This window comes from Zootoca vivipara, chromosome 3 (genome assembly GCF_965207765.1).
Source record: "Zootoca vivipara chromosome 3, rZooViv2.hap1.1, whole genome shotgun sequence".
NCBI classification, from domain to species: Eukaryota; Metazoa; Chordata; class Lepidosauria; order Squamata; family Lacertidae; genus Zootoca; species Zootoca vivipara.
This window is the reverse complement of record NC_142586.1, coordinates 47546986-47565634: the sequence shown is the minus strand read 5'-3', so window position 1 is coordinate 47565634 and position 18649 is coordinate 47546986. Positions and strand designations below refer to the sequence as shown.

Genomic DNA, 18649 nt, shown 5'->3' with positions numbered 1-18649 from the left:
TATATGAATGGCAGAGACAGTCATTCTGGTCCTCAGACAGCAAGGATAATAAATGTGTTGATAATATCACCTCCTCTAATTACAACAGTTAAGATGTTTATTGAGATAAACAAGTGCAGATATTGTTTTGTTTCTGTTTTCCAAACTGTGTTTGAATTATAACACATGGTGGTCTAAATAAGTTTTTTATAGCACTGAGGAAAAAGAGGTAGCTAGCTAGCAGGATTTTATTTTAATAGCAAGTAGCTCATATTGGGGTTATTAACATAAAGATTTTGGGGTGATTGGGATATGATCTGAAAAAGTCACACTCCTTCCAGTTTGTTGCTCCAAATTCCAGGTACACAACAAAGATACCAGCAGTAAATAATGTTTTCCTTCACTAGATCTGTAAAAGCATGCAGATTGATATTTTAGGAGACGGGCAGAACAATATTTACCATGAAGCTGGAGGGGGTTAGGATGCAACAGAGATTCTGGAGGCCCCTGCTGAACTTGTTGATGATGCTGAACTTGTTGATGATGTAGGCTGTGATAGGCTACTGCTACTGCTAGTGTAATGCCCTAAAATGGTGGTATTTTAGTTATGGCCCTGTTCACACAGCACACTGCCCCATTAGTTATAAATCATTATTAAGTTAACCGTAGCTAAAATTGATTGTTCAAATGCAGGCACACAGCTTAATTATGGTTTACTAACTACAGTGGTGCCTCGACTTACGAATTTAATCCGTTCCGAGGGCACCTTCGTAGGTCGGAAAATTCATAAGTCGAAAAGCGCCATTGGAAATGCGATTTCCATAAGAATGCATTGGAAACGGAAAAATGCGTAAGTCGAAGCAACCCTATCTAAAAAATTTGTAAGTCGAAAAATCCCTATCTAAAACCGCCGTGGTTTCCTTTCGGATGTCAAGACATTCGTAAGCGCGCGGCCATTCGTAAGTCGAAAAATTTGGTTGTCGAGTCATTCGTAAGTCGAGGTACCACTGTATAGGTAATGGGAGCTCATTGATCAAGATTTGTAGTTGGTTTATATTAACCATAGCTTAGCATGATGCCCAAACTTCTTAGCTATGGTTAAGAGACAGGAGGCACTTAAAAAGTCAATGAGCTTCCAATATAAAGCAGCTGTAAAACAAAGCCATCCATAATAATAATAATAATTTATTATTTTTACCCCGCCCATCCGGCTGGGTTTCCCCAGCCACTCTGGGCAGCTTCCAACAAAGATTAAAATACATTAAAAAGTCACACATTAAAAACTTCCCTAAACAGGGCTGCCTTCAGATGTTTTCTAAATGTCAGGTAGTTGTTCCACAGGGCGGGTGCCACTACCGAGCAGGCCTTCTGCCTGGTTCCCTGTAACTTGGCTTCTTGCAACGAGGGAACCGCCAGAAGGCCCTCGGCACTGAACCTCAGTGTCCAGGCAGAACGATGGGGGTGGAGACACTCCTTCAGGTATACTGGATCGAGGCCAGTATATATTAGTTAGACTATTTATATAAACCAAAGGTCTCAGGGTAGGTCGCAACAAGTTAAATAAAAAGCAATGTCAATATAATAAATTTATCAAAGCTCAGCAAAACAAATTGTAGATGAGACAGCCTTCAGCTTTTGTCTCACTGCTTTCAGTGTCAACTTCCAAATGCCTGCTTAAAATGCATGTCTTGAACTGGCATCTAAAGACAAAGTGTGGGTGCTAGTCAAATTTCAAGGGGCAGTTAGTTCCAAAGCCCTTTGGTACTGCCATGTCTCTCCTACACAAATCTCAATTCCTATGTAAGAATATACAGAGAAAGACACTCCTTCAAGTATTGCTCATTAATTCCCATACATAATAAATAAAAATTTATTATTATTATTTATTATTATTACCTGCCTCATTCCTATCTTTCTGCTTTTCATATTTCCCCTTTTTTACTAGTATGCCAACCTGAATTTCACCTACTGTATATAGCTGACAAGATTGGTCCATTATATGATTCCTAAGTTCTTTCACAAAGCATTAACAATGTTCTTTGCTACATGTTGAGTCTATATTAGGTCTATTTCTCCCTTCAGTTAAGTCAATAGAGTGCAACAAAACTCCCAACGACCTAAACAGATACACATTTGAGCCTGCTGTTATATAAATTCAGCAATTATTGCAGTGTATAAAACAGTAAATAATAACATACCGGTAGCAATTAAACACCATACTGTAGCCATAACAGTTACTTTTGCAGTTTATGAAAAACAGCACCCAATACAAATGAATCATACCTCATATAAACCTTGAGAAATGCCACATGGAAAAGAATTGCTCCAGATAAGAATGTCACTAAAATATAAAACATTTCAGCATAGTCTCTCTAGGGCATATATATTTGATCATATCAAGCCTTTCAGAGGCAATAGACAGGATTTCAATCTGAACCAAAACACTGTTTTCCCTAGATGAGTTCATCAACATGACAGGCACATGATATTAATATCACTACTATGGTTCTTTAGTTACACGCTTGATATTAATCCTGATAATCTTCCTTTATATTACTTAAATACTTTCAGACATTCCTTAATGCACTCTACCACTGAAAAACCCAACTGAAGTGAATAGAACTCATACCAATCAATCACTTACTGTATGAATGCATAATTCATTTGATTAAAAGAAATCTCATGGAATTTGCAGGACATTATAATCTCACATGTAACCTCAGGGAAGTTAATAAATACGGATGCCATATTGGGCTGCAACTGAGGCTTTAGAAATCCACCACAGCTAGCCACACAACCATTAATTATCTGCATCAACTTTCAGCGTAAATTGTTGGGTTTTTCCCCAAACCTGATGGAGAGGTGACTAGAGGAGCTGCAACTTGTAGAACTTAGGTGTAACATTACTCAAAAAGGCACAGGATTCTTTTACGTGTCTGCAACTATTGTTCCTAGATGAGGACCACCTAGCCAAAATTAATCACTTTTATGCAGCATGGATTTCAATGAGAGAATTAAGCTTGACACCTAGAACTGCACAGCTTTCACAAATCATTCCTGTTGGACCATAAAGGTAAAAGTACCCCTGACCGTTTGGTCCAGTCGCGGATGACTCTGGGGTTGCCACTCATCTCGCTATATAGGCCGAGGGAACCGCCGTTTGTCCGCAGTCAGCTTCCGGGTCATGTGGCCAGCCTGACTAAGCTGCTTATGGCGAACCAGAGCAGCGCACAGAAACGTCATTTACCTTCACGCCGGAGCAGTACCTATTTATCTACTTGCACTTTGACGTGCTTTCAAACTGCTAGATGGGCAGGAGCTGGGACCGAACAACAGGAGCTCACCCCATCGTGAGGATTCGAACCACCGACCTTCTGATCAGCAAGCCCTAGGCTCTGTGGTTTAGACCACAGCGCCACCTGTTGGACCATATACTAAACAGATCGTTGATCCATCTAGCTCAATATTGTCTACACTGTCTTGCAGTAGTTCTCCAGAGTTTCAGACTGGGATATTTCAGAGTCCTATGTGGAGATATGATGGATTGGATTTGGGACCACTTATTTATTTTAAAATATTCATAAACTGCTTTATACTTAAAAACTGCAAAGTGGTGTGCAAGTATAAATTATAGATACATAATGAAACATAGGTTTGTGCAACTTTTCTGTGCTGGGGCTAAAATAATGCTGCTAATGATTCAGGGTAATTTTACTCTTCCTCTGGTCAAATCATAATGTCAACATCCCCTACCCCCGAGCTGGAGCAGGACACCAACAAAGCCACATGCCTCACTGTTAAGCAGAGCTTCATTTAACCCTTAAAAAAATTATATACTGCTTTACTTGGGAGAGGAGGCGCCTCCAGAGCTCTTCATAACTCTGCAGGTGGTATTAGAGACAGCTTCACCTTGTAAAGCCCATTGCAGGGCATCATTTTGCAACACAAACAAGTACAGGGGAAAGTAGCTCACTGGGGTAAAGCTGCCAATGTTTTAAAAAATGTACAAGCAAGAATACATACCACTCAGACACATCTTAATTATTTTAAGATAAGACAGAGCAAGAGACTAACCCCCTGTTCTCCCCTTGAAAATATGAAACTAATAAGGATTTTGAGGTTTTAGTTGGCATAATAGAAAGGTAGTGCCCTAATATGGATTACAGAGGAAACTGAATCCCCACAAAAGCAAATTTTATCTGCTTCTGGGGAAAAAAACCTTATACCCATTTTTTAGGATTCCCCATAAGAGTATATGAGGAACACAAAGCATTGTTTTATACTGAGTGGCTTGGAACCTGAATTACAGATCAAAATGAATAGAGCAACTCAGAAATAGCTTCAGATTTTCTAAAAGTACAGATACAAGATGAATCTTGGGGCCCTTGCATATCCCTAACAAACACACCTTCACACCTTAACAAGTATCACTACTGTACTCTGAAAAGGCTGGGGTGAACAAAGACATTTTTAGAAAATGCTGGCTGTTAAAATATACTATATATCCCACTGTGTTGAAATCATTACCCGTCTTAAGTTAGTTTCACATATGTCCCATTGAAATCAGTGGGATAATTCAGTCATTACTTAGACTGCAATCCTAAGCATATCTACTCATAAGTAAGTCATAAGTGATGCTATTCCCAGATAAATGGGTTAGGATTGCAGCCCTAGTTCCCATGGGAATCAATGGGATCTAAGTGCAACTAATTTAGTTTGGCTCTAATCCAATGACTTTTTAAAAGCACTTAGCGAGAGAAACTGTTAAGGGTTTCCATGTTTCTGCAATTCTTGATCAATCATTTATAATTGCAAATAGAATATTTTATAAGGAAGCAGTATCTAACAAGAACAGAACTTCTGCCCGAGGTCATTACAAATTAAGTAATTTACCTGCTGGTGGCTTTATGAAAGGTGGTGGAATTAATGGTACAATAATGGGTACGTTCCCATGCTCCTTCAATCCTGCTGGTGAGTCTGAGAGTCCATTTCCTGTGGTAAGCCCCGGATAGCCTGCGTTTATGTTGTAGGATGAAATAACACTGTCTTCAGGTAATTTTGTTTTTGGCAAAGAATTTTCTGTTTAAAAAAAACAACAGAATAAATTATAACACATCAAAACTACTAATCAGATATACTTACTTGGGGACCAACTAACTCAGCATGCCTTCCTTTTGGCCATGAAGCTTGTGGTGTGAAGAATGCATCTTGCAACCATTTGCGAACTAATACATAATTATTCTCAGATATTGGGGCATGTGAGGGCCTAATTCCTCCCTGCCCTTCATAAGATGGAGGTGGCCAATATGATGCCTTCCAAGTGTTGTTGAACTCCAACTCCCATCAGCCCCAGTCATCATGGCCAGTCATCAGGGACAATAGGAGTTGTGGTCCTTTAACACCTAAACAGCACCACACTGGCTATCCCTGAAACATGTCATGTCATTACAATATGACATTTTGTTTGTACTTCTGTTGTATCATGTGGCATTTGCAACCACTAATGAATCAGGCAGGATATATACAGTACGCCCTTTATTAAACAAGCTTACTTTGAATTCTTTGTCCCTCCTGCTGGGTCCCTGTGGTGTTTGCAAAGTCACTTACTGGCAGCTGTCCTCTCAATCTGTGCCACTGGGCTACTCTTCCTGTCTACTTCCCCAACTCTCCTATAGTGTTCTGCATATATTTATACACCTATCCTTTTACAACTTTAATAAAAGAGAACTATTTTTAAAGCGAACATGCATAGTTTTAAAACCCTCATCTAACCCCTTGAATTCAATTATAGTCTTTTAGGTGGTGGTCTCTCTATCTGTCAACCTACCAGAGGCTTAAATCGGTTATAATACGTAGTTAGTTATACTTTCCTGTGGATAGTTGATATATTTTGCATCTCAAGGAGGGTGGGATGGGATGATCTGCCTCCCATTCACTTGGGGGGGGGAGAGGGGGAAGAGAATCTGGGCCCTCTCCAACTTGAGCAAGATCTTCTGCTTCCCAAAGCTGCCTCCTTTCATTCTGTCCTGCTGGTTCTGAGTCTGCTGTGGTTCAATAGTTTCAACACAAATGTCTTCTCAATACTTGGAACCTCTGACCCAAAATTTAGCTCACTTGTTGTGGCCCTCTGGCTGTAGTATAGGCAGCAAAGTCTTTCTCCTTTGACCCATCAGTCCCTTTGCTGGACTCCTATCTAAGACTAGCAAAGTTGTGTTCCAGAAATCCAGAATGGCTAAATATGGATCAGTTCCTTTTTTTTCCTGGCTTTGGTAAAAATTCCCTTAACCATTTTGATGGCCGATTCAGCCTTTCCATTGCTTTGGGAATAGACATGTGAATGCTACAAACGCTTCTGACACAAATTGTGGCCCCTTATCCAAGACTACAGTATCTACTATTCCAAAGCAAGATGAACAGCTCTTTAGCATCTTCATGAGTGACTGAGGTTTAATATCTAGCACTGAATAGCTCCAGAAAACTAGAATAACAGTTGACCATTATCAATAATCCTTCTCTTACCATGTTTAAACTGTACACCCACTTTCCCCCACTTGTCTTGGTACTTCTTTTGTTGCCTGTTCCCAGGTGAGCTACGGATTTCACATGGTTCTCTGCCCCAAATCTATTCCCTTGTTTCACATATATTGACACATTTTCTACCACTGGCATGGAGTGGCATTAAGAAAACCTAGTAAATCATGACACCATGTTATGAGTTACATTTTACAGGTAGACATAACAGAAGGGATCAGGGCACATTTACCATAATGCCTATTTTGGCCCAAAGTCTCACTAAATCAAATGGTATTTATTCACTATTAAATGTACTTAGTCTTAATTAGAATCATCATTCAACAAAACACTGAAGTAAAACCAGTCTTTAAATGTAATAAATTCTTTAAATGTTTTCAATCACACCTTAATGATACCTTAACCAAGCTTGGATCCCTAAATACAAAATACAAAAACAAAAATACATACTTAAACCACTGGCATTAACATTACAGTATACAGTACAATATTATCAGATATTAATAACTAAAACTAATAATAAAATATTATTTCAGGGAAAATCGAATTCCTTAGTAGTACATGCACTCGTTTTTGTATTCCTTTTATTTCCCTTTAACTTGGATTCAGCTTGCGGCAATTCATTACAATTGCTTTTGCACTTCTCTTTATGACTACACTCTTAAAATGAGCTCTCATTTTGAATCATAAAAACCATTTATTTTTTCTATGCGTATTCTGTAAAATGAATACTGCTTCCAAGGTGTCCAGTGTCCTCATCTGTAACATGAAACACATAACATGGACCATATGTTTATAATGATATAATTTAAACTGGATGAAATATTCTATATGCAAACTGTTTTCTGCAGATAAAATTTCTGAGTTACTTTATTAATTTTATGTGGATGGTGACCTCATTAAAACTAAATATTGTGAAAAGTGCATATATTTTTGTTTCTCCTTTTCAACAAACACACATACTTACAGAATGTTAAATACTGCCCACAATATTAATAATTAGTGCTGAGCCAAAATTATTGGCTTGGTGACCTTACAGAGCAAAAGTGGGGGAGAGATTCATGAATGTGAAATGCACCCAGAAAAAAACTCCACATATGCCTTTCAATTCTCTTATCTGTGGCAGTCTGCAACCATCACAGCCACAGAAGCAGAGAGGTGTAGTGCAGACTGCCAGAGAAGGGAAGTTACCAGACTGAAGAAATGGAGACCACAACCATATGTGCTGGTGAACACCAAGCATTCTATGTTAATGATTACTGTTGCTGGTCAAAACCTTATAATGCACAGCCTGGCCACATGGAACAGACCAAACAGACACTACAAAAGGTCTACTGCAATGCCCAGCATTGGGCAAGTGAGTATTGTCTTAGTGACTAAAATATATGCCCCCAACAGGTTGATCTCTAAATGCAAACAACAAAAGGTACCCCCAATGGGGGAAGACAACCTGAGGCAAGAGATTTAAAATGCCACCTACTGGTCCTCTTTTCTGTCTCGCTACCACTTACTTACTGCCATCACCAGAGGATCTGGCTGGGGAAGTGTTATCTGCTGCAGCAGTAATCAATTTACCCTTTTTTGTTTTTTTAAAAAAATGTTTTTATTAAAGATTTTATTTGGTTACATACATCGTCCCAATTTTCAGTTCATAAAGTACTTTCTGTGGAACAGTCATATTCGGAGGGGGAATTTGATGTTGCATATAGTATACAGTTGGGGAGAAAGAGAAGTGGGGAGAGATAGCGGGGGGGGGAGAGAAGGGGGCAGTAAACTTTCCTTCTTTTACATAATGTACATGTGCAAGGATTCTGTGTCAGCATCACATGGGTAGGTTCTCTTTTTATTCATTATTGATCCTGTACCTCCCTCATCGCTTTCCAGGTAGCCCTCCACCAGGTGGCACGACAAGGACTTTCCCATTCCCAGTACAATGCAGACCACAGGCAAGGACTACAGCAATAAAGCAGCAGCAACCAGCATACATTCAGCTGGTGCTATGTGAGTCTGCTACCTTCTTATTCTCATACTTCTTCTGTGACTTTGCAAGTTGCTTGATAGCAGGAGTGTGCACTCATCACAATATTTGGTTTCGGCTACAAATCGACATTGTGGAAAAAGAACCCCCTACAGTCCAAGTTGCTTTCTAGATGGCCCCATTCAACTCAAGGTCCATCCAAGTCTGTGAAGGGAAACCTCAAAGGGAATGCCATTATAATGCAGCAGTTATGCCCACCAGTACTATGATCCACTTGTAGTGCAGAAATGATTGCAAGGTGTTAGCAAGAACTGCAACATGTGGAGCCACATTTCTTAGTTTTACCTCCAGCTGGTAATGAAACAGGATTGTCTGTGTAGAAACCTAAAGCCCAAGTGTAGAAGCACCTGAAGTTGAAGTAGGGAGTCAAGGAGAAAGTCAGAGTAAAATAGAATTACACACAAATGAAGAGACTCTCTGCAGTGGGGGTGTGTGTGTGTGGAGGCATAGATGTGGGCAGGCAAAGGAAGCTTGGAAGACTTGGAACTCTTGACCAGAAAACAAAGGTGCATTGTATTGTTAGATCTAAAATTTATCTGAGGCAAGTGTCTCCTACTGTCACTATAACATTGTGACATGGCCACCCTAAGGAGACAATGAGGAGCACTGAGAGGTAGGCCAGTTGTTTTGGCTGCAGGCTTCTAGAAAACTTTTTAATACAATTGATTGCTCTTGTTTTCAAGTAAGACCTCTCTAAAAACCTACTGCTAGATTTCACAGCAGCAATGTTCAACACAAGACTGCTTTTTCACATGATTTTTCGACCCATTGGTAGCTGCTCGAATTGTGCCTTCATGAGAGTTGATTATTTCAGGAAGTACTACTGTTGCAGATTTATATATGCATAACAGCTAGTATTTTATCCAGTTTTGTACTCTTTTGGATTTTGCCTTATAGAAGTCACTGCCATGTGAAGTCACCTTTAAAACTGATAAAATAAACAAGAAAACTAACATATTTGATCAAAGGGACATTAAATGTCATTACCTTTGAGAACAGAAATGTGCTGTCGGCTCTCCCCATCTGAGGGGTAGTTCCTGAATTCAATATCTTCTCCATCTTTTAATTCAACCTTATCATAACCATACCAGCCAAGGAGCTCATTCATGGTGTTTTCTGCAAAGTTCTGAAAGAGAAGAATTGCCTACTTATTTATGCAATCAATAATCATTTGGAACTTAGAGATGAATGCATAAATCGAAATCTATTTGCACCGTACCGTGAAATAGCAGGTTTGACCCACCTCCTCTAGACTAATGTTCATTTATCAAGTCACGTACACAGGCTGTAATGCATTTAAATCTTTGACTGACACATGTAATTATGACAGACCTTCACAAATTTGCAATTTAAGGAAAAATATGAGGGGGAAGAGAGCTATTTATCATTTTTTTGTACAAGAATTGATAGTCAGTGATATTTCTAGCACATATTTTTTTCACAGCATTTAATATCCCGTGCTACCATAAAATGTTTTAAAGTGCCTCAAGAAAGCGGCAGAAGAACAATGACTGATTTACTAGTGACCGAGAAACAATTCAGCTATGTTACAGCCATTCAAATTGACTGCCCTGAGGATGACACAGAAGGGGATGAAATACAGGCTTCTCCACTTGCTGGTGGGGCCCTCAGTACCTCCCCCCACCCCAAGGCCCTCCCCCCCCGAGGGTGTAGGTTTCCCATGCAATACTTTTTACAAAAATAATGGAAGTATTAATTAAGAGAGATTGATCTAACACTGGAAAAGGCAATTCAAACATGTCACAGGCAGCAGAAATGGCACAGAATGCATGCACATTCCTATGAACAGCACTACAGTACAGTAGAGCAAGCAACAGTGAATGTAATTGGGAAGAGATGAGCATTTTGAGTACAAAGCCAATAAAAACAGAAACAATTAATTACAAAAACAGTGAAAGAGATATAGCAACAATATGAGATTAAAAGGTCCCAGTGTTTGTATAATCTGCAGCAGATGTAACCATTACTTCCAAAATATGCCTTGAAAAGTGCATATGCTGACTGCAGAAGGATACTTTGTAAGCAAATAATGATTTTAAAATGCAATCACAAAAGAGGCCCCAAAACACAAAAGACTGAACCATTAACCTAACTACTAATGACAAGTATATGACAGATGCAGGAATACAGGCAAATCTAATGCTCTGAAGAAAAATACAGAGCTATAAGTAAATACTAAATAGCCAAAGGTGTCTTTAAAATATTTAATGAAGGAAGAATACCAGTTTCAGGAGACTGTGCTCTGGCTGTTACATACAACAGAGGGAAAGAAAATGCCAACACTTGCACAGCAGCCAGAAGAAAACATCAGTCACGGACCTAAAGACTTGTGAAGACCTTAGTTCTGTGAAGAAATTTTTCGAAACCTGTACTTACTTACTTACTTATTACTGGTCAAGGATGTCTTTCAGTGAATTCCAAAATATGATTCTATGAAGATGTGGTACCAGTGACGCATGGCATGTGTATTATGCACTCACTACAAGCTCTAAGGAAGAGTTTCAAAATTGGCAGCAGAAGGGATAAATAAATGAATATTTCTTTAATTTAAAATAGTTAAAAGCAATAAATAAAGGTAAACTAAATTGGTTTACTCTCAAGCAATTTCAGAGAAGAAAGCTGTAGAACTAAGACTGTGCATTAGCTTCTGAGGTGCTAAACACTGGTGGGAGGAAAATATCCTTAAATAAGAGACATGGGGGAATGATCAATGGTCTTCAGTGTCTGTATACTAATGCACACAGCATGGGAAATAAACAAGATGAACTTGAGCTCTTGGTACAGCAAACTAAATACGATATAATAGGCATCACTGAAACCTGGTGGGATGAGTCTCATGATTGGAATGTAGTAATAGAGGGATACAATCTATTTTAGAGAAATAGACCAAACAGGAAAGGAGGAAGAGTGGTGTTATATGTCAGGGATGTGTATACCTGTTAAGAGATCCAGGATTTAAAACTTCGAAGCCAAATTGAGAGTATCTGGGTCAAAATTAAGGGAGAAAAAAATAACAGTGATCTCATTGTGGGAGTTTACTATAGATCCCCAAGCCAAACTGAGGACACAGATGATGCCTTCCTGGAACTGATGGTGAAGCATTCAAAAGGAAGTGAGATAGTAGTAATGGGGGATTTCAACTATCCTGATATTTGTTGGATGTCAAACTCAGCCAAGAGCATAAGGTCGAACAGATTCCTCACTGGACTTGCAGACAATTTCATTGTCCAGAAAGTGGGAGAAGCAACAAGAGGATCAGCCATTTTAGATCTGGTCCTCCTAACCAATAGTGATGACCTGGTTAGTGGGGTAGAAGTGGCAGGATCATTAGGTGGGAGTCACCATGCTCTTCTGGAGTTTATTATACAGCGGAAAGGAGCAACCAAGCATACTAAGACTCAAATTCTAGACTTTAAGAAAGCAGACTTCAGAAAACTTAGGGAAACGCTGGGTGAAATCCCATGGACAGTAATACTAAAAGGGAAGGGAGTTCATGATGGTTGGGAGTCTGTTAAAAAGGAGATACTAAAAGCACAACTTCAGGCAATACCAATGAGACAGAAACATGGAAGGTGCCTAAAGAAGCCAGGGTGGCTATCTAAAGAACTTTTAACTGAGTTAAGGTTTAAAAGGGATATGTACCAAAAATGGAAAAAGGGGGAAATCACCAGACAGGAATTCAAACAAATAGCCAGCACGTATAGAGACAAAGTCAGAAAAGCTAAAGCGCAGAATGAACTCAGGCTTGCTAGAGAGGTTAAAAGCAACAAAAAGGGCTTTTATTGGTATGTCTGTAGCAAAAGGAAGAACAAGGAAACAGTGGGGTCACTTAGAGCAGAAGATGGTGAATTGCGAACAGGGGACAGAGAAGGGGCAGAACTCCTCAATGCCATTTTTGCCTCAGTCTTCTCCAAAAAAGAAAACAATGCCCGACCTGAAGAATATGGAGCAGATGATTCAGCAGGAGAAACACAGCCCAGAATAAGTAAGGAGGTAGTGCAAGAATACTTGGCTAGTTTAGATGTATTCAAGTCTCCAGGGCCAGATGAACTACATCCAAGAGTATCCAAGAGTATTAAAAGAACTGGCAGAGGTGATTTCAGAACCACTGGCAATAACCTTTGAAAATTCCTGGAGAACAGGCAAAGTTCCAGCAGACTGGAGGAGGGCAAATGTTGTTCCTATTATCAAAAGGGGGGAAAGAGAGGACCCAAACAATTACCACCCAGTCAGCCTGACATCAATACCAAGAAAGATTCTAGAGCAGATCATTAAGCAGATCATTAGATGACTTAAAGCAGACCCTGGTAACACACCCAACACTGCAGTATTTTGATTCACTAAGAGAAATCATAATTTCCATAGATGCCTCAAAGGCATTACAAATTATTATTGAAGAAACATGGCATGGATTAGACGCCGATTTCCTACAGTTAAAGAAATAATATAAGGTAAGGTAACGGACCCCTGGAGGGTTAAATCCAGTCAAAGGTGACTATGGGGTGCAACGCTCATCTCACTTTTCAGGCCGATGGAGCCAGCGTTTGTCCGCAAACAGCTTTCCAGATCATGTGGCCAGCATGACTAAACTGGTTCTGGCGCAATGGAACACCGTTTACCTTCCCGCCACAGCAGTACCTATTTATCAACTTGCACTGGTGTGCTTTCTAATTGCTAGGTTGGCAGAAGCTGGCAATGGGAGCTCACCCTGTTGCGGGGATTTGAACTGTCGACCTTCTGATCGGCAAGCCGATCAGGCTCAGTAACTGAGAAGGGAGTGCTGGCCCTGGCCACTAGGTTTATGATATTCTTTATTATCACACTTCAATGATGAAACTGCAGTCCATCAAAATACACTCTGGATGATTAGAATGACAAGGGGCTGTAGGGTGGTAGAAAAGAAGAGGAAGTCTGATTGCACAAGCTTTCATAAGGTTGCATTTCAATCACTTTCTAGAGAACATTCATATAAACCAAATAAAGGCTTATCGCCCCATTTCCCCAAATTTATATCATAGATAGAACTGAGATCATCAAAGATTAAATGCTACTCTCAATTGTACAAGAAATAAATAGGGGCTTACTTTCTACTTTTTACGTTACTCTAAATATATATTTAAAGCAATGGGTTCCATATATATTTAAAGCAATGTGTTCCAAGAAATCAGTCGTAAGAGCATATGCATATTACAATAATTACCTATGGAACATCTCAGTAGTATTTGTAAAAGCCACACAAATTGTGGTCCCCATGGTCATGAGGAAGAAAATACTGGTGCATGGATGTGTAAGAATGACCACATCTCAGAAGAGAGCTAAAGTAATTGTATTCTGGTCACAGATTAGCAGATCTGTTTGTGAGGAATTGTAGAATGTGTAAGCAATGCCAAGATTTTCACAGGAAAAAAGCAATGATACCACAAGAACAACTAGCAATTCATTAGGATAAAACTGAAATTGATTTGTTTAACCTAACAGGACTTAAACATCTGTTGGCAATGGACTGAGTACTTTATAAATTTTCCAGTATAGCCACTTTTGTACCCAATGCTCTTTGTCCAGAGATGGAATGAATCTGTCAGTGGAACAGTGGAGGGAGGGAGGCCTGTGTAAAGCTTCTCTGAGTCTTGTTAAAATAACGTTTAAAGTCTTGTTAAAATAACGTTATAAACTCAAACAAAAAAGCAGCTGGTACCCGGCAAGGGCCAGCTTAACACACCGGGGGCAAGTGTACCCAGCTGCCCCCCCACATGGGCCTGGAGGAAGACAACAGTGTACCCCACAATGCCCCCCCCTAAATCTGCTCCATAAGGTTTCTCAACCTTCTAAGCATATTTAGGGGCCTATTTAGGGGCCTGTGGGGAGAGGGAGCCTAAAATGTATTTCCATCTTCATTCAATTGATGTTTCCTTCCATTAGTTAAAGAACAGCATTGAATGCCACTCACAGGTAGACACCACACCCTGGGTTTTCCCCAACCATAGTAATACCTTCTCCTTGTTTCTCAGTAGCCCCACTTCAGCTGCAGTCATGCTGGTACTCAGCCAATAACTTCACTATTACAAGGAGTGGTGCAAAAATCACTAGGCATATAGACCATTAGGCAGGGCAGCTCTTCAACATAAATTTTGTTCATTGTTTCATTGAAATAAACATAGGCTGTAAAATAGTTGTACCACTGTGTTCACCCTCCATATTTATCTGGTGTGATTAACTTCCTGTAGGCCTGGTTTGAAGCTAGTTCTGTACTGACTCAGCAAAAAGGACATAGCTCAAGAAAAGGCCCATTCATGTCCAAAAACTTTAAGCACTCTTTTCTCCAGATGTTCTACAGTTAATAAAGCATATGTCCTTGACTGACCTCCTTCATTAAGAAAACAATATCAATCCCAGGATTTCATCAGGAATAACATGCTATAAGGGTGCAGAGTAAATTACTATTTATGGCTCAGCCTAAAGCTTTGGGATATTGTAAGAAATTAATCTTCCTATGGTGTAATCTACTCTGAACCCTCAAGAAAGGGAGGAGGACCACACTTAATAAAGCTGGTTCTTAAAACAAGTATTTACATTTAATTTTATTTATTAAACAAAATGTATATACTGCTTGCTTGTTTAAAATGGCCTTCTAAGCAGTTTGCAACAACACAGGATAAAACATTGAAAGTTATTGATTAAAAAACAGTTAATATCTGTATTAAAAATATTCAAAGGGTGATAACAATCAACAGTGGCTTAAAAATAACAACATGTAATTTCTCAAAGCAATGTCAATGTCAAAGCAAAAATATTTTATGCAGGCACCAAAAAGAGTAAAACAAAGGTGTCTGCCTGCCTGATGTCAATAAGGTTGCCACACAAAAATATAATCTCTCTGTAAGAAATCTAAGTGGCACTGGCACCTGTAACAGTATTGGTTCCCCCAGATCAAAGTGGTTGAGGAGTGGACATATACGGACTAAGGCAATCCTACAAGTAAACTGGTCCCAACCGAGCTCTTTTATATGTTAATAGTAACACCCCTTGAATTTGTCCTGGTAGTAAATCGGCAACCAGTGCAAATCTCTGAGCAAAGGTGTTACATGCTAACAGCGTCATTCCTGGCAGCAACAGTGCTGCAGCATTCTGCACTAATTGCAGCTCCAGATGAAGCACAAAGGAGTGCATTACAACAATCCAACTCAGTTTACTTATTACAATCATACATTTGCCTAAAGACACTTTCCTGCTACAGGCTTCCAGTTTTGGAGCTGTAAGTGCATGCCAAATCTTAGCTCATGAGTAGCCTCATTGACATTACCAACACCATTCAGATTCTTAATGTTAAATGTATATTTAGGAACATTGGATGGCCAAGGCTGCAGTTGTTGAAAGACACAGTTTACACATAACTACATAAAGCAGATGTATAGAATAAATACAAATTGTAATCTACCATCAGCAACACTTTTAGCAGCAAGTTAAATAAGCCTTTTCCTTAAACAATTAACAGCCCTCTCACCACTATTCTGTGATGTGCAAACTTTCCCCAGTGTCTCTTTCAATGTTCTTGTTCAACTTCAACTTTTTAATTGTGCTAATCAGTGAATACAGTGCTGATAATAATAATAATAATAATAATAATAATTTATTATTTATACCCCGCCCATCTGGCTGGGTTTCCCCAGCCACTCTGGGCAGCTTCCAACAGAAATATTAAAATACAGTAATTTATTAAACATTAAAAGCTTCCCTAAACAGGGCTGCCTTCAGATGTCCTCTAAAAGTCTGGTAGTTGTTTTTCTCTTTGACATCTGGTGGGAGGGTGTTCCACAGGGCGGGTGCCACTACTGAGAAGGCCCTCTGCCTGATTCCCTGTAACTTGGCTTCTCGCAGCGAGGTAACCGCTAGAATGCCCTTGGCACTGGATCTCAGTGTCCGGGCAGAACGATGGAGGTATCACATGATAAGGTTTTCCACCATGTGGTTGCTTGTATACACACAACGGTGGTATGTATCTTCATGGTTAAATTCTTATTTCTTTTCAGAGTGTGGTTATGTATTCTGAAAGATTTTAATCAGGAGTGGAGTACCTTTTTCAATCTGAGGGTCACGTCCTGCATGCACAGTCTTCCAGCGGCTGTGCGCCAGTAGTGGGTATGGCCAAAGGAGGAAATGGGTGGGGCTACAGGAAAAGTAGGTGGGACAGTAGACGTGACTCTTACCTATGTACTATAGGCTAGATTCCACCCATGCAAACACCAGGGGTTTCTAAACACCCATGCCCATTTCTCCATCCAGGCAAGCAAGTGAAATTATCACAGTCCAAGGAAACATTCCAGCCGCACCAAATTACTCAAGGAAGGAGTGGGGCAGGACTGTTGGGGGGTGTCCTGGGAAGAAGGGGCATGGACAGGGGAGAATCCTAAAGGCTGGATACAGAGGCCTGGAGGATCGCATTTGGCACCCAGAACTGAGGTTCCCCAGCCCTGATTTAAATGATAGTCATTCTGTTCACTGAGGTTTGTGAACATTATTGGGTGGAGGGAGTTGCCTTAGATCTTTTCATTGCAATTGTGGTTTGCTCACATGTACATACAGGCAGTGACCATTTTAGGCACATCCGATTTGTGCATACAACCGCACATGCATGCATTGCACCGTACCCAGAAGTGACATGAAAACATCATAAAAAAAAGGATGGGGTGGGGGTAGAACAGGGCGTTTGTAGGCTTTTTCAGTGGTGTTTCAAATATACGCAATTTCACTTAAACATGCAGTGCCTTGGAACATAACCCTCACATAAATTGGGAGTTGCCTATACCACAATGAAAACAAATTAAGGTTAAAAGAAAAACTAAAATGATGTTCATTTTGCTCTTAAAATTCAGTAAAGGACTTCACAGATTTAAAAGCAACACAATCTCCTTATTTAAAAAAGAAAGAAAGAAAGAAAGAAAGAAAGAAAGAAAGAAAGAAAGAAAGAAAGAAAGAAAGAAAGCAGAGATTAGAACAGATTAACCATCAGTTTCCCTAAACAAAGAACTAGGAAACAGTGATAAAACACTGCAGAAATGCATAGAGGAACAGGTAGAGCCTTCACTCCATAGCAACAGAACTTGTCAGCAATCAGGAATGGAGCATCAGCCCCTACAGAATAGTCCAAAACCAGACATGGTCACCTGTACTCCTTTATATTAGTATACAGTACATTTAAAAAGTGTACAGACTTTCTCACATTTGCTATATGATAAATAAATTGTCTGCATTCAACCAATGAAATAAGAAACAAATAAGCAAATCTACATGACTATTACTTATGGCTAAACTTTTATTTACAGAAGGAAATGTTGATACTAGGTATAAAAGCAAGTTATGCCATTCATCACGGATGGTGTCGTAGTCATTGCCATAGAGGCTGTGGCTGTCACACCAGTGGTGGACTTTGGGCTCTCAAATTTTAGCAGCACCCTGTGCAACACTAAAATTCAGTGCGCCCCCTGCCTCTTGTGCTCTGTTCTATAGCATTGTTTTGGTGTCCGCTGCAGGGCCCAAGGCAACCACACCAGTCGCACTACCCTAAAACTGCCTCACACAACCACATTTCACAGACTGTTCGCAACCATAATAAAATGTGTTAGATGGCAGAACCACTGCATGTTCCTCAGGAACAAATTTCTGCTGTTCATGTCCTGAGAAGACGTAATGACCCTACATCATTAGTGCTAGCCTGAGAAAATGTGCCCAGAATCTCCATGGAAAATTAGTAGCAAAGGTATATTCCCTGGAAAGCTCTTCCATCTGACTTAGTGTACCATATGTAGAAAATCCAGGTTAAAAGCCTGGCTCAACCAAGATAGTAGGATATCAGAAGCTTCTGATTCTGATTCAGTTTAACTGTAGTTTAGTGTGTATATTCTGAACCCTAAACTGTGGTTAGTTGAAACAAGCTAGCTTCAAACTGTAGTTTTTGACACTTACTTCTGATCTCCATCACCAGAGGAGGAGGGGAGAATGCATGAACCCAGTGTTTGCCAAGTCTTCTTTAGCCATAGCTGCCAAGTTTTCCCTTTTCTCGCGAGGAAGCCTATTCAGCATAAG

General features: G+C 39.8%; 1 protein-coding gene across 2 annotated transcripts in view; it reads right to left on the bottom strand.

The window, feature by feature from the left end:
• Positions 1-18649, bottom strand: part of SOBP (sine oculis binding protein homolog) — a 144257-nt gene that overhangs the window by 114765 nt on the left and 10843 nt on the right. For both annotated transcript variants that reach the window (XM_035109288.3, XM_035109290.3), the window contains exons 2-3: positions 9536-9674; positions 4873-5058 (exon numbers count right to left, since the gene is read on the bottom strand). In XM_035109288.3, coding sequence (XP_034965179.1) covers positions 4873-5058; positions 9536-9674 — 325 coding nt within the window. The remainder of the gene's footprint in view (positions 1-4872; positions 5059-9535; positions 9675-18649) is intronic.